General features: G+C 39.4%; 1 protein-coding gene across 21 annotated transcripts in view; it reads left to right on the plus strand.

Annotated features, from left to right (window-relative positions):
- LOC131941899 (dystrophin) overlaps positions 1–15,814 on the plus strand; it is a 301,691-nt gene that overhangs the window by 137,392 nt on the left and 148,485 nt on the right. For 20 of the 21 annotated variants that reach the window (XM_059301490.1, XM_059301480.1, XM_059301481.1 and 17 more), the window contains 19 exons: positions 243–415; positions 811–1,023; positions 1,246–1,359; positions 1,764–2,090; positions 2,349–2,447; positions 2,600–2,725; positions 2,929–3,021; positions 3,113–3,265; positions 3,725–3,886; positions 4,237–4,365; positions 6,180–6,353; positions 8,081–8,236; positions 9,649–9,813; positions 10,689–10,871; positions 11,272–11,427; positions 11,817–11,975; positions 12,436–12,672; positions 12,901–13,041; positions 13,281–13,445. In XM_059301490.1, coding sequence (XP_059157473.1) covers positions 243–415; positions 811–1,023; positions 1,246–1,359; positions 1,764–2,090; positions 2,349–2,447; positions 2,600–2,725; positions 2,929–3,021; positions 3,113–3,265; positions 3,725–3,886; positions 4,237–4,365; positions 6,180–6,353; positions 8,081–8,236; positions 9,649–9,813; positions 10,689–10,871; positions 11,272–11,427; positions 11,817–11,975; positions 12,436–12,672; positions 12,901–13,041; positions 13,281–13,445 — 3,125 coding nt within the window. The remainder of the gene's footprint in view (positions 1–242; positions 416–810; positions 1,024–1,245; positions 1,360–1,763; positions 2,091–2,348; positions 2,448–2,599; positions 2,726–2,928; positions 3,022–3,112; positions 3,266–3,724; positions 3,887–4,236; positions 4,366–6,179; positions 6,354–8,080; positions 8,237–9,648; positions 9,814–10,688; positions 10,872–11,271; positions 11,428–11,816; positions 11,976–12,435; positions 12,673–12,900; positions 13,042–13,280; positions 13,446–15,814) is intronic. The other variant, XM_059301487.1, reaches the window with a different exon arrangement.

The following is a 15,814-nucleotide window of genomic DNA, read 5'->3' on the forward strand; positions in this document are numbered from 1 at the left end:
TACACTTAGTGAAACAATTTTAAATGTTTGTAGGTTGTTTTTTTTTTTTTAATCCTAGCATGGGATTGTATTAAAGGGAGGTCACTGTATTATTGCTACATTCAAACAAATTCCAGACTAGTTTAACTTAATGACTCCTATTGTAGCATGGCTTTAGTTATTGTAGCACCACCAGGTGAAATCAATTTGCCTTTCAACTGCTCATTTGTAACATCTTTACTGATTTCCTACTTTAATTTCAGACCAAAGACAGAAGCAATTAATGGAGGCACTGGACAAAGTCCCACCTCGCACCTATTTAGACGCCATGTCTGTCTTCAGAAAATGGGTGCAAGACATACATGCAGTGATCAAGACTGAGAAAATCCAAGTGTCTTCACTAGCTTCAATGACCAAACAATTAGAAAGTTATAAGGCAAGTTTTAAGGCGTAGTTGAATTATACCTCATCTTCATTATTCAAATTTCAATTAGCATAGACCAAATATATTTCCATCTTGCTGGTTAGGTGAATCAATGTTTGTCATTATTTATACTGAGCAATCACGTAGCATAAAAGCCTGTTGAACACTAGCATGATGCCAAAAAGCTGGAGGAACCAAGAAAAAAATATTAATTTATCAAAATGTGATAGTTTTTGTACAAATTATTTAAAATTACATTTATTTTAAGAATTTGAGCAAATTTAATAATAATTTATAAAATAAATTTGATTTTATCTCAATGGTTTTTAAGGCTTAAATAATAAGATTTAATAACATTAACAATTGTTAAAAAAAAAGTAATTGTTTTTTTCTCAATTGTCATTCAGGATTTAAACAAAGAAATTGAGGACCACAGCCAAAATCTGGAGTACATCAACAAAACAGGGAGGGATTTGATCCTTAAGTCATTCAGTGAGAGAGCTGAGGCTCTGCAGGCTGACCTGAATGACCTGAACTCTGAGTGGACAACCGTCTCCTCCACCATTGACCAGAGACTGGCGGAGCTAGAGAAATATGTGGCCATGTTGAAAGAATTTCAGGTAGGCCAATGCTACAGTTGATTCAGTTTCAAGTAGATAAGTGTAGCAGAAGGTCATATTTGAGGTGGGTTCATCTCACCTCTAGGTCCATGTCTGGAAATCAGTTTGACGAAACATTGAGATATAATTCTTACAAAAGTTGGTGACAAATAAGTGGAACATTATAAAAAATAATGTACATTAAGGAAGTGTTTAACAGAAAAAAATGTATTGAATGTCTAGGACCAGATGGACGGACTGGTGAAGTGGATGAATGAGATGGATGTCTTCCTTCATGCTCCAGATCCTTCTGATGGTGATGTCACAGCTCTACAGGCCCAGCTGCAGGAAAGCAATGTGTGTAAAAAGTTTAACTTAATAAGCTTATAATGAATCAAATTTACATTTAAATATATTGGTGTGCAAAATCTTAATCTTAATAACAAACTTAATTTTTTTAAATCTATAAAGTCATTGTCCAAAAATTAATTACATTTCAAATATATCTTTGTAAATGTGCAACTCAACAAATGGAATCTATTTTGTTTTAAATACAGAGTTGTTAGTGTATGAAGTTTAATTTAATAACAAATTAAACATATTTAAAAAATGTTATATAGTTCAGATGTGGCAAAAGCTTAACTAAATAGCATAACAATATAAATAGTAAAATTCCAGTCAAATAACAATGTTGTAATACATTACCAAATGTATTATTTAATGCTAAATCAAATTATTTTCATTATGTCTATTTTTACTAGGGTGTGGAAGAGGACATCAAGACTCTACAGACCAATGTCAAGAACATCAACTCCATGTGGAAGAGCCTGGTCTCTGAAGCTGAACCTGGCTACAGAACACAGGTAGAGAAGGAGGTCAATGACCTCAACAACCGCTGGGAACAAGTAGCCTCCCTTGCCTCAGAACAGAACAAACGCCTGACTGAGGCGCTGAGCAAAAGCCAGACCATCTATGAGAGGGTGGAGGCCCTGAACATCTGGCTGACTGAGGTCAAGGTCAGCCTCAGTAACAAAGATTATTCTGTGGAGAACGCGAATGATTTACTGGTCAAGACCAAAAAATTCAAGGTAAACAAAAAAATGTTTTGTTTGTTTTAGAAATTATTTACAGAGAAATAAGCACACTTTCTGGTTCAGATCAACAGATTTAGTAAAGTAGCATACTTTTTATTTACAAATGCTTATGTTGTACTACAAATGTAATTTTCCTGCCTACTTTCATCTGTTTATTGCTTGATCTTGGTTCACTTGTTCAGTTGTTGATCCATTTTTTTTATTTCTAACCAAAGTCTAACACTGTTTTATAACTTAGAATGTTGTTTTCAGAGCCTAAAATCTGAAATTGATGGCAAGAAAGCTGAAGTGAATGAGGTTTCAGAAGAAGCAAAAGCCATGATTTCAGATGGCCCATCAGGCTCTCTTCAAGTAAGACACACCAAACCTTCTGACTTGTATTAGCGCTGACTTTAATTCAGCATAACTGAATTGAATATTTGTTTAACTGAATAAAATATTTCTGGAACTAAATAGAATATTTGTGTAACTTTGGTTACATTTTTTTAAAACCTACCTCCCAGGACCTTGCAAGGTTGTTGATGAGACTGACGGCCCTCTGGGATGATGTCTACAACCGTGTTGACCTTTACTTTAAACTTTACCAAACAGCAGACGCCAAGTGGCATGAGATCAGGAAGTTGTTTGATGTAAGTCATTCTTTTATTTTAAAACGTTGTACTTTGCTAGCTTAATTATTTTTTTAAATTATAAAAATGGCCATTTAATTTTCCATAACATGAAATTATCAGGAAGAATAACCTTTGCCCGTTGTGAAATATATAGCTACTAATTTTCAATAATTTTTTTAAAATGTTCAAATTGATGTAATGTAACTCTGGCATCTGTACAGATTGAGAGAGATTACCTACAATCTCTGGAGAAAAAAGTTAGAAAATCATCAGCTGCCAGCTCTGATGCTGAAGACATTTCTGATGAATTGAATGTAAGTTTTATTTAACACATTTTTAGCAACTTACACATATTTTAAGGAGAAAAATGTAAACATTACAATATTGTTTTAAATTTGTATACAGGATGTGGAGAATTTCCTAGCCAATCATTCAACTGAAAACAAAAGACACATTCAAGAACTGGCCAATCACCTGATAGATAACTCCATAATGGTAGACACAGTGAGAAAAGAGCTGGAGGAATTCCTCAGGAAATATGACAAGCTGGAGAGTGATGTAAGTGAACAGTTATAAAACTTGTGTAAATACTTAAAAGTGAACAGTTCACTATGAATGTTGTGTTAATGCTAAAAAGTGAACAGTTCGCTTGGAAACTTGTGTTAATACTGAAAAGTGATCAGTTTCACTATAAAACTTGTGTAAACACTTAAAAGTGAAAAGTCTCACTTTGGAACCTGTGTTTTAAAATTAATCTTTAAGACGCATTAAGTTATCATACCTTTACAAGTTGGAGAGTGATGTTAGAGAAACATCTCACTTCTAAACTTGTATGTCAGGATTCATTTTTAAAACAACTAAGTTTACATATATTTTATACAGTTTGCTATATATGACTTTATTTTGGTAATATATATTGTTTATATATGTATTGTAAGACAAACTATAGAATTTGTGTATGTAGAACCACCTCACTAATCAGCTGGATTGTACTAACATATCTTGTTAAAACACCAGGCAAGGAGCAAGATCCAGGTGCTAGAGAAATCCATCCAGAGAGCTCAGACTATTGAGCGGCAGATGCTAGAGATGACCCAGTGGATGGGGGATGTCTCTCAGCTCTTACAGAACAGGTTGGATGCCGACATGTTGGCTGGAGATGTGCCCAATGAAAATGAGGTCAATACATTTCAGTTAGCGTTCTCTCCAAAATATTTTCGTTTCCTTTACTTTATCGTTGTGAAAATTTATATTATTTAGTGAATGTAATCTTATTTACACAGGGCTTATTGAATTATAATTATCTCATGACATTTTTTTAAAATAACGAAAATTTTAAAAAGGAAGTTTAACTTTAAATAAATTCTCCATACAGCTAGGTCTGGAAGTATTGTAGTGTCATGAAGGGTTGATATTTACAAAAATTTAAGAATTGGATGTCAGTATTATTGAGACAAGATGGCAGTATTATAGAGACATGATGGCAGTATTATTGAGACATGATGGATTCTGTTTGTATTGTCTTCCAGACGTTGCAGCTGGAGTTTAAACAACAAGAGGAGCTGCTAGAGGAGCTGGAGAGAAGTGTTCAGGAGTACAAGCAGCAGGGCAAGATGGAGGCGTCTGCTAGACTAGAGCAGCAGACGCAGCTGCTCAAGGTTTGTGTTACGTCATACAGTTGGTCAGTGTGCAGGTTGATGGTAAGGAGGCTCATGGGCTCCTGGCTCATGGGCTCCTGGCTCAATGGGCTCCTGGCTCAATGGGCTCCTGGCTCATGGGCTCCTAGCTCAATGGGCTCCTGGCTCATGGGCTCCTGGCTCGTGGGCTCCTGGCTCAATGGGCTCCTGGCTCAATGGGCTCCTGGCTCATGGGCTCCTGGTTCAATGGGCTCCTGCACATGGGCTCCTGGCTCATGGGCTCCTGGCTCATGGGCTCCTGGCTCAATGGGCTCCTGGCTCATGGGCTCCTGGCTCAATGGGCTCCTGGCTCATGGGCTCCTAGCTCAATGGGCTCCTGGCTCATGGGCTCCTAGCTTAATGGGCTCCTGGCTCATGGGCTCCTAGCTTAATGGACTCCTGGCTCATGGGCTTCTGGCTCATGGGCTCCTGGCTCATGGGCTCCTAGCTTAATGGACTCCTGGCTCATGGGCTCCTAGCTTAATGGACTCCTGGCTCATGGGCTCCTGGCTCATGGGCTCCTGGCTTAATGGACTCCTGGCTCATGGGCTCCTGGCTCATGGGCTCCTAGCTTAATGGACTCCTGGCTCATGGGCTCCTGGCTCATGGGCTCCTAGCTCATGGGCTCCTGGCTCATGGGCTCCTAGCTTAATGGACTCCTGGCTCATGGGCTCCTAGCTTAATGGACTCCTGGCTCATGGGCTCCTGGCTCATGGGCTCCTAGCTTAATGGACTCCTGGCTCATGGGCTCCTGGCTCATGGGCTCCTAGCTTAATGGACTCCTGGCTCATGGGCTCCTGGCTCATGGGCTCCTAGCTCATGGGCTCCTAGCTTAATGGACTCCTGGCTCATGGGCTCCTGGCTCATGGGCTCCTGGCTCATGGGCTCATGGCTCAATGGGCTCATGGCTCAATGGGCTCCTGTCTCAATGGGCTCCTGTCTCAATAGGCTCCTGTCTCAATGGGCTCCTGGCTCAATGGGCTCCTGGTTCAATGGGCTCCTGGCTCAATGGGCTCCTGGCTCAATGGGCTCCTGGCTCATGGGCTCCTGGCTCAATGGGTTCCTGGCTCAATGGGCTCCTGGCTCAATGGGCTCCTGTCTCAATAGGCTCCTGTCTCAATGGGCTCCTGGCTCAATGGGCTCCTGGCTCAATGGGCTCCTGGCTCATGGGCTCCTGGCTCAATGGGCTCCTGGCTCAATGGGCTCCTGGCTCAATGGGCTCCTGGCTCAATGGGCTCCTGGCTCAATGGGCTCCTGGCTCAATGGGCTCCTGGCTCAATGGGCTCCTGGCTCAATGGTCTCCTGGTTCTTGGGCTCCTGTCTCAATGGGCTCCTGGCTGACTAGATTTTACTCCACTACATCAATGTTTTCTAGATACAACCAATTAGTCACAGTGTAATTTCCTATTTTATTAGAAATCCCAATATTTACCTTAGAAGATTAATTATATTAAAAATAATTTTTAAAATATTAATTTTTATTAATGAGGGTTCCTTAAAATTTCTAATTCCTCATGGAAAATCCTGGAAAACTTACTTAAAGTGTTTGGGGAAACATGATTAAATGGCCATATTCTAGCACATCTTCCATAGTTTTAGGCCATCAGTTACATTTCTGTAGAGTTAGTGGAGCATTAAAAGTATTCTTAAAACACTATGTTGTGTTGCTGTATACTTCATTCCCTGCTCTCCTCAGTTCTCATTGTTCAGGCAATGGAGATAGTCAAACTGTTAACCCACTGGGAGTTGTCTTTCAGTGATTGTCCATCAAAGGATTGTCTGTGATCTCTTCACAGAAACACTTTTCTGAAGTGATGGTCAAGTTCCGCAAGTTCCAGCGTCCAGCAGACTTTGAGCCAAAGATGACCCACGTCTGGCGAGAGCTTGGGGCCATCCAAGGCACCGTCCACCTGCTGGAGGTGCCCAGTGATGACCTGGATGCCATCCAGTCCAGACATGAAAACTGTATGGTAAGTGTCTGCTCTCTCAACTCATGAGTTTTGTTTGAGTATGGTCAGTGTGCTGGTCAGTAGCTCTGGTCAGCTGAGTCAGCGTACTGGTCAGCTGAGTCAGCGTACTGGTCAGCTGAGTCAGCGTACTGGTCAGCTGAGTCAGCGTACTGGTCAGCTGAGTCAGCGTACTGGTCAGCTGAGTCAGCGTACTGGTCAGCTGAGTCAGCGTACTGGTCAGCTGAGTCTGTGTACTGGTCAGCTAAGTCAGTATGCTGGTCAGCTGAGTCGGCGTGCTGGTCAGCTAAGTCAGTTGCTGGTCAGCTGAGTCTGTGTACTGGTCAGCTAAGTCAGTTGCTGGTCAGCTAAGTCAGTGTGCTGGTCAGCTAAGTCAGTTGCTGGTCAGCTGAGTCTGTGTACTGGTCAGCTAAGTCAGTTGCTGGTCAGCTGAGTCTGTGTACTGGTCAGCTAAGTCAGTTGCTGGTCAGCTGAGTCAGTGTGCTGGTCAGCTAAGTCAGTTGCTGGTCAGCTGAGTCTGTGTACTGGTCAGCTAAGTCAGTTGCTGGTCAGCTAAGTCAGTGTTCTGGTCAGCTGATTTGGCGTGCTGGTCAGCTGAGTCAGTGTGCTGGTCAGCTGAGTCGGTGTGCTGGTCAGCATTACCAGTTTGCGTACAATAGCACTAGTCAACAAGACAAATGTTGTGTTCCTTCAGTTGAACCAGTTCATGAGTTCAATGTAATCTACAAATAGCCTCACATACCTATTTATTTACTCAAATATTCCTTCACAGTCAAGATACTAAACTAGTATGACTCCTAAATAGCAGTTGTTTTTATTATATTGTTGAGTGTTTGTGTTTAGAAAGTAATATTTATCCTTAATGTTGAAGTACAATAATAGATGTAGGCCCTACAATAATGTAGGAAAATAAGTTGACAGTTTTTATTTCTGGTGCATGTTTTGATAGTTTCAATACAATATTGGCTCTGCGCATGTTGGCACAGCTTCTCATACTTCTAAAGAAAGCATTTCTCAAACTATTTCACCTCTTCTGCCTTCAAACTTGACTGTGCCTCACCTCACAATTGCCACGACATATAAACGTTTACACTAGTTAATTGTTTCATATTGTCCCAGAAATATTTCATGTTTTAATTGTTTCATATTGTTCTATAAGTGTTGATATTGTTCTGTTAATGTTTTTCATTCTCCTGTATGTTGAAATCTTGTACCATAAATATTGGTGATTTGTCTTTAAACCTTGGCAGTCCTTGACCAACATATTGTATTGTATATACACATAGTATTAAGAGCTATTAATATCCACTTGGCTTTACTAATTCAGAAATAGCAGAATACTTTTTAAATTTTAAACCTTTGCCAAAGGTTAAAAAAATAAATTAAACTCATCAGCTATTTTAAGATGTTTACTACATATTTATATTTAAAATCTTTAAATATTGACTTTACATTTCAACTTTATTCAGATAACAAAAATTTATAAAAATACTACAATGTTTACTATATCTTAAATATCTGTTTCATTTCCATTAAATCTATATTAAATGGATTGTATATACTACTAAAACAAGATCTTCATGTATCAACATAACACAGCCTCCCTTCCTTTCACAGTGGGGGAGATCAAATATTCATTAACAAATGTAACATCAGAACTCTCCATGTTAATCTTGTGTCCCTTGTCTCTCTCTGTAACCCCCCGACCCCCTACGTCATTCTCTGAACAGAAATTCTACAAAACCATGAGTGAGCTCAAGCCGGAGGTTGAAACGGTTCTAAAAACCGGGCGTCAGATTGTGGAGCGCAAGCAGGTTGACTTTCCAGACTCCCTGAGCAAACAGTTGGACGCAATCAAGCAACTTTATAACGAGCTTGGGGCGCAGGTACTGCTACACCATCTTGCTGCAGGGCCACTGGTTGGCTGAATGGCCTGGCATTCTTCCCCTTTTTAGTTTGTTCATAAATGTTGGTTGTTGTTCTCTTTGAGTGTGACATTCGTGTCCCTACTGCCCTAAAGCTTTGATAATTTTGATTACAACAGTTTTATCAACTGGTGCATGTTGGCTGCTTATAATAATCAACATTATTCAAAGAGTTCCTGTGTGTAAAAATGCACTAACATACTCTTAATATGTAAATTGTTATAGTTTTAAAAAATGTGATTTTAAAAATAATTACTACTTTAATTAATTAAGATTCAAATCTAATACAAGATAATTTTAAATTTAAATTTTGGTAAGCAAAAAAAACGTTTTCCTTAAATACATGGATAATTAATTATTTTTTATATTCTTATTAAACATAAAACACTTATTATTTTGTAAAAACATTGCTCTCAATATGTTAAGAAAATCATCGGTTAAGGCATGAATTTCTAGGATAAGTTTATACTTAATTGATATGCTCATAGCATGATGCATGATACTGTATCCTTCTCCAATAACATGCTGCATCACACTTTTTGAACTGTCAGTCAGTATGTACTCAAGATGAACTTTAACCCCTGTTCCCTGTTTAACTGTTGTAAACCTGTCTAAACTTTTAAACTGCCTATTTTACTGTTGTAAGCCTGTTTCACTGTTTTACTGTTGTAAGCCTATTTCACTTTTTTACTGTTGTAAGCCTACGACAATTTGTGTACACTTCAAGGGCTTGGTGTGTTTAGATATAGAACCCAATCTTGTATGAAGGCTTTTTTTAAGTCAAATTCTGTTTTAATTTATTGCCCACTTTAAAGTTTACCAGTTGTTCTTTAATATACCCTAATGAAATGGCCAAATATAAATGAGCAGTAAAGTAGTAAAATGAAGGCAGATGAAGCAATATGAGTAAACAAACTCTATTAGAGCTTTTCATTGCAAGAAATATGTTCATTTTTTTTTTCAAAATAATTTGACTTCAATAAATAGGTTATTTTACGATTTCTGAAAATAATTAGAAAATTTTGATTCTAGATGTAAAAATGTTTGTGTTAATTCTCATAAATTTATAACAGACAATTTTTTAATGAACAATTTTAGGCTACTACGGAACAAATATTTATAAGCTGAAGAATACTTAAGATGAGCCTTTAATGAACTTGTTCTAATTAAAAATGTTCTAATTGACATACATTTAATTACATATGTATTGATTTTTTTAACTGTTTTAAAATAGTTTGTGTTTTTTATGCAAAGTGTATTTACTGGTAACAAAAAATATATTTAAATGAAATAACTATTTAAGTCATAGTTTTCTGTGTCATATTGTAACTTTTATAAAGGGAAAAAAAACAGAAATGATTTGTAAATTTTAGATCAAACAGAGCAAGGCTGACTTGGAGAGGTCTTTAAAACTGACCAAAACTTTGAAAAAAGAGCTTTCATTGGTCACTGAATTCATCACTTCAACCAATCAAACACTGGATGAGAGGGAAGACAGCACCAAAAAGAACTTGGAGGAGGAGCTAAATTTTACTGTTGTAAGTTTATCCTGGGATACTTTAGTTATATATATGTGGGATTGGCTGACTGTAGGTGGGTGGATCCTGGGATAATATAGTTAAATGTAGGTGGGAGTGGCTGGCTAAAGGTGGGTGGATCCTGGGATAATATAGTTAAATGTAGGTGGGATCGGCTGGCTAAAGGTGGGTGGATCCTGGGATAATATAGTTAAATGTAGGTGGGAGTGGCTGGCTAAAGGTGGGTGGATCCTGGGATACTATAGTTAAATGTAGGTGGGAGTGGCTGGCTAAAGGTGGGTGGATCCTGGGATACTATAGTTAAATGTAGGTGAGAGTGGCTGGCTAAAGGTGGGTGGATCCTGGGATAATATAGTTAAATGTAGGTGAGAGTGGCTGGCTAAAGGTGGGTGGATCCTGGGATACTATAGTTAAATGTAGGTGAGAGTGGCTGGCTAAAGGTGGGTGGATCCTGGGATACTATAGTTAAATGTAGGTGAGAGTGGCTGGCTAAAGGTGGGTGGATCCTGGGATACTGTAGTTAAATGTAGGTGGGAGTGGCTGGCTAAAGGTGGGTGGATCCTGGGATACTGTAGTTAAATGTAGGTGGGAGTGGCTGGCTAAAGGTGGGTGGATCCTGGGATACTATAGTTAAATGTAGGTGGGAGTGGCTGGCTAAAGGTGGGTGGATCCTGGGATACTATAGTTAAATGTAGGTGGGAGTGGCTGGCTAAAGGTGGGTGGATCCTGGGATACTGTAGTTAAATGTAGGTGGGATTGGCTTGATGAAATTTTCACTGCAGCTGTTTTACATTTGGTTTTTTTTTTCTGGCTTTTGTTTACATAAAAGTTTCACTTAAACTGAAATAGTGATTTGTTTCAACACTGACTTGCAGGCCATGGAAGTTGAAATTCTGCAGAAGGAACCAATGCTGACCTCCATCCATGACCTGATTAACCAACTCCAGGACCTTTCTGATGAGGTGGATGTCTCAGACTCCAGAGGTCAGGCCAACAAGGCATCCGCTGACATGCAGGAATTGTCCCAAAGACTGACCAGGAAGAAGGCACATCTACAGGTCAAGTTATTTACTGACAAAACATTTTAAATATTTAATATGTGCTGTATAGGCCTCAGGTGTTATTTCTATAAAAAAAGATTACATAAAAGAAAGCAAAGCTTCAAAAATGGCACTCAAACCTGAATTCAATTTTTTTTTAAAATCCATATTAAAAAGTAGCATACTTACCCCAAATATTGTAGACTGATATGGTTGCCATTGCTTCAAAACTAAATATTTGAGAACTAAAAGTTCTTCATATAGGAATACTTAAAAACACTTTGACTATCTAAATAAATGCACCAATGATTTACATATTTTTATACCAGAATTGCATTGTTTAACCTGGCTTTGTTGTTGCAGGAAGAAATCCTGAATATGGAGACCCAATTTGTTGACTTCCTTCTTAATATTGCAGGAAGAAATCCTGAATATGGAGACCCAATTTGTTGACTTCCAGACCCAGATCCTGAAGATCAAAGAGTGGTTGGGGAGGGCGGAGACCATCATTGGCTCCCACAGTCGTCTGTCAGAACAGCAGCAGAAGTTGACCCCACATAGAGAGACCCTGAAGGTGAGTTGATCAAGGGATGCTGGGGGTAAATATAGGTGGGAGGGGCTATTTGAAGCTTAACCCTAACCTTGTAGGTCTATTTTGTGTTGTATGATTTAGATAAATAACATGTTTATTGTGTTGTATGATGTATATAACTTATACATTTATTGTGTTGTATTATGTAGATAAGTTGTACATTTATAGTGTTGTATGATGTAGATAACTTATGCATTTATTGTGTTGTATATTATGAATAAGTTATATGTATATTGTGTTGTATGATGTAGATAACTTATGCATTTATTGTGTTGTATATTATGAATAAGTTATATGTATATTGTGTTGTATGATGTAGATAAGTTACACATGTATTGTATGTTATATGTATATCATGTTGTATGAATTAGACCATGCAGAAACAGATGAGTGACCTGCGGAGTCAGGTGGATGAGATCAGGGACCAGGCCATTGAGCTGATGAGTAAAAGTGACCGCTACAGTAGGATGGTGGAGCCAGAGTTATCTCACATCAACCAGCGCTGGGAGGAGTTGGCCATCCGAATTAGGGTCAGTTGTTGTTTGTTTTTTTTTGTTTTTTTTTTTGTGATCATTAGAATTAGGGAATAATGTTTTTTGTTTATTGGCCTTCGGAATTGTAGTAGTTTTTCTTTATTGGCCATCAGAATTAGGCTAATGAATTTTATGTGGCCAAAAAAATAGTTGGCCTACCTATTTTATTTTAAATTAAAATCAATACATTTTGATTGTCCTAGAAATGACCTTTTTAATACATTGTCAGTGTTTTATTTTACATTTATACTCAAAGAAAGCTATGGCCTATGGACCATTACATAATCCATTATTTTGATACATTGTCACAGTGTTTATTTTACAGTTATACACAGAAATAGCTATCTTCTATGGACAATTACATAATCCACTATTTTATTTTGTTGTAGTAATCCCTAGATTCCTTTATATTAATGAAGAAATGGTTGACACGTGTCAATAAATGTCTTTACCCCAGGAGAGACAGGCCAGCGTCCCACCTGAGGGTCCAACTGTTGTAGAGACCAGGAACGTCTCCCCCTTAAGCTCCGCCTCACCTGGCAGCCCCACCAGGCCTAAGGTGGAGGGTGGGGAGGAGTTCAACAAACTCTACGATGACCTCAATAACAAGATGGACGAGTTTGAGGCCCGGGTGTCCACTGGGGGCCGTGTCACCCCCACAGACTACGCCAAGGGACTGAATGACACTCTAGAGGTAGGTTCACGCTACGGTTACCTGGGAAATTTTTTTAAATTTAACTAAGACCTAATTACCTGTCTTCTTATAGGTTATAAGTATTCTTTAATACAACTGAAACAATAATTAAACTATCAAATCATCAAATTTTAGGCCTTGATAGAAAAGCTAACTAGGGTCACATATGCACTGATTAGTTGCCTGCATCTTATTAATTATACTAATTAATTTGTTTTGCCTGAATAGAAGATGGAAGAGGAAAAAATCAATCTGCTAGTGGACATTCAAGCTGTAACCAGCCAAGGGGAAAAACTCTTGATAGCAGCAGAGACCAGTCGAGATCCGCTCACACACGCCCGAGTCAGTAACAAGTTACAGGAACTCAAGGTACATAACTCTTTACAAACATGATACTTTACATTTTCATGTATTCAAGTCCACAAATGTTAGGATACAACAATGCATGTACCTAAACATATTGCTGGATATCTCATTAATTGTATATGTAGATTATTCTAAAATAGTCTTGTTTGATTATTAGAAAATCGAAGTAAATTTTTTCTTAATACTTTTTTAAACGCCACAATTTGATTAATCTATAAATTTTGGTCATCTCCCCTGCTCAGATCCGCTGGCTGGCTATCCAGCGAGACACAGAGAGCAAGCGCCATGAAGTGACCACTGTCCTGCCCGTCTACCAACAGTTCTCTCAGGACAAGTCCCAGCTGGAGGTGTGGCTGGCTGAGACGGAGAAACTTCTGGAAGAAACCATTCAAGAAGAGGACAGGAAGGTCAGTCCCCATTACATTATCACCTTTGACCTAAAGCTCTATTCTTATTACTGCAAGGCTGAACATCCTGGTCTTTTGATCCTATTTGTTACTATCATAACTTAAAGCTTTCCATATCAACTGTTTTACTGACTCTAGAGCCCCACTTTTGGTTGGATATTAAAGACGAAGCAACCATCTGTTATTGATCTAATGATCAGGTTTATTTAGATGCATACATTGTATTCTGCTGAATTATGTACATCTTCAATGCTGATCTATGTAAATTGTTATGCATACATTAACTACTGAACTACTCTAGTTTTTTTTTTTTAAATACCTGATTGGAATGTAAAAGAAATGTGTAAGACATAACGGCAGTAGATATTACCCCGGGACGTGGCTCTGAAATAGAGTAAAGGTGAATAGAATCTATTTTGGGCTATTGTATGTCAGACATTAATGGCCGTTGATATTACCCTGGGATGTCTGTCTGAGAGACTGATAGCCTCCCCCCCCCCACCTGCTCTTATATTACCACACGCCACATCAAACGAAAGACAAGAAGATGGGAGGGGGTGGGGGGAGACATTGTGGAAACGGTGGCCTGACATTTTTTTTTCACACCTGTAAAATGTTCTAATGCCAGACATGTACAGGAATTGGTTTTTGTTTACTGGGAGTCTCGTGCAATTTAAATTCCACTCTTCGTTTCTCCCGTCCCTAGATATCTCTTTCTGAGGCTCGATTTTGATTCTCTGAAAGTTACATCTTATTGTGTTAATACATTTTAAATGTGAAGGGCCCATACTGTAGTATTATCTGATGTGAAGGGCCCATAATGTATTATGATCTGGTGTGAAAGACCCTTATCTCTGATTGTAGCAAACATTTCGTATTAAACGTCTAAAAAAACATGGAACCCAGCCTGTTAGTTACATAATTATTTATAAGTCTAAAATTGATGTTATTAATCTTTAGATTTATATACAACTTCTTATGTTCACATCTTGTCAAGATAAACTCTATCAAAAATACGTCTAAATCTTTGGCCAGGATTCCCTTCCTGCCCGCCAGCATTGTGTAAACAGTCGCGCTGTTGTTGATGGTGTTGTGACAAACATGATGAGTTTGTTGTTTGGTGCCGGTTTGGCTCGCACCTGGTGTTAATATATAGCTCAACCTATCAGCATGTATAGATGGGAGGGGTTGGCATGGGAGGGGTGTGGGGGGTTCCCAGCACCTAATGAATGATGCCACAAGCAGTTACTGATAGTTTAAACTCTGACGTACCGGCACGCGACCTCGAGACCACGTGCATGTATATTTTCATCCGCCATCTTCATTTTCCCGGTGCTAGGGGAAGATAAATATATCCGTGGTCCCTGCAAGCAGTGCTTCAAAGTGAGCGCTGCTTGCTTTAGCTCTGCTCCGATTCCTAATCCGCGTGTGACCTTTCAAAACAAACACCCCGTCTGACGCTGCACTTGACCAATGACAACGCTTGTTGATCTTTTGGCCAAATGTCGTCTGGAACCTTGGTCGTCTGCTGATGTTGAAGTCTAGAATTATTCAGTGTGAAAATACTCTCGGTCGCCATCCGTTGGAGTTTGAGGATCGGATGAAATAAATTATAAAAATTGACTTAAAATTGGCTCCATCGACTGACTCCCGTATAGCGGTACCATTCCATCACGTGACTCCCGTATAGCGGTACCATTCCATCACGTGACTCCCGTAGTGCGGTACCATTCCATCACGTGACTCCCGTATAGCGGTACCATTCCATCGACTTCCGTATAGCGGTACCATCACGTGACTCCCGTATAGCGGTACCATTCCATCACGTGACTCCCGTATAGCGGTACCATTCCATCACGTGACTCCCGTAGTGCGGTACCATTTCATCCATCGACTTCCGTATAGCGGTACCATTCCATCACGTGACTCCCGTATAGCGGTACCATTCCATCACGTGACTCCCGTATAGCGGTACCATTCCATCGACTGACTCACGTACAGCGGTACCATTCCATCACGTGACTCCCGTATAGCGGTACCATTCCATCACGTGACTCCCGTATAGCGGTACCATTCCATCACGTGACTCCCGTATAGCGGTACCATCACGTGACTCCCGTATAGCGGTACTATTCCATCACGTGACTCCCGTATAGCGGTACCATCACGTGACTCCCGTATAGCGGTACCATTACATCACGTGACTCCCGTATAGCGGTACCATTCCATCACGTGACTCCCGTATAGCGGTACCATTCCATCACGTGACTCACGTATAGCGGTACCATTTCATCACGTGACACCCGTATAGCGGTACCATTACATCACGTGACTCCCGTATAGCGGTACCATCACGTGACTCCCGTATA

Source organism: Physella acuta, unplaced genomic scaffold (genome assembly GCF_028476545.2).
Source record: "Physella acuta isolate Inbredline_101_S28 unplaced genomic scaffold, ASM2847654v3 ptg000376l, whole genome shotgun sequence".
In the NCBI taxonomy this organism is placed as follows: domain Eukaryota; kingdom Metazoa; phylum Mollusca; class Gastropoda; family Physidae; genus Physella; species Physella acuta.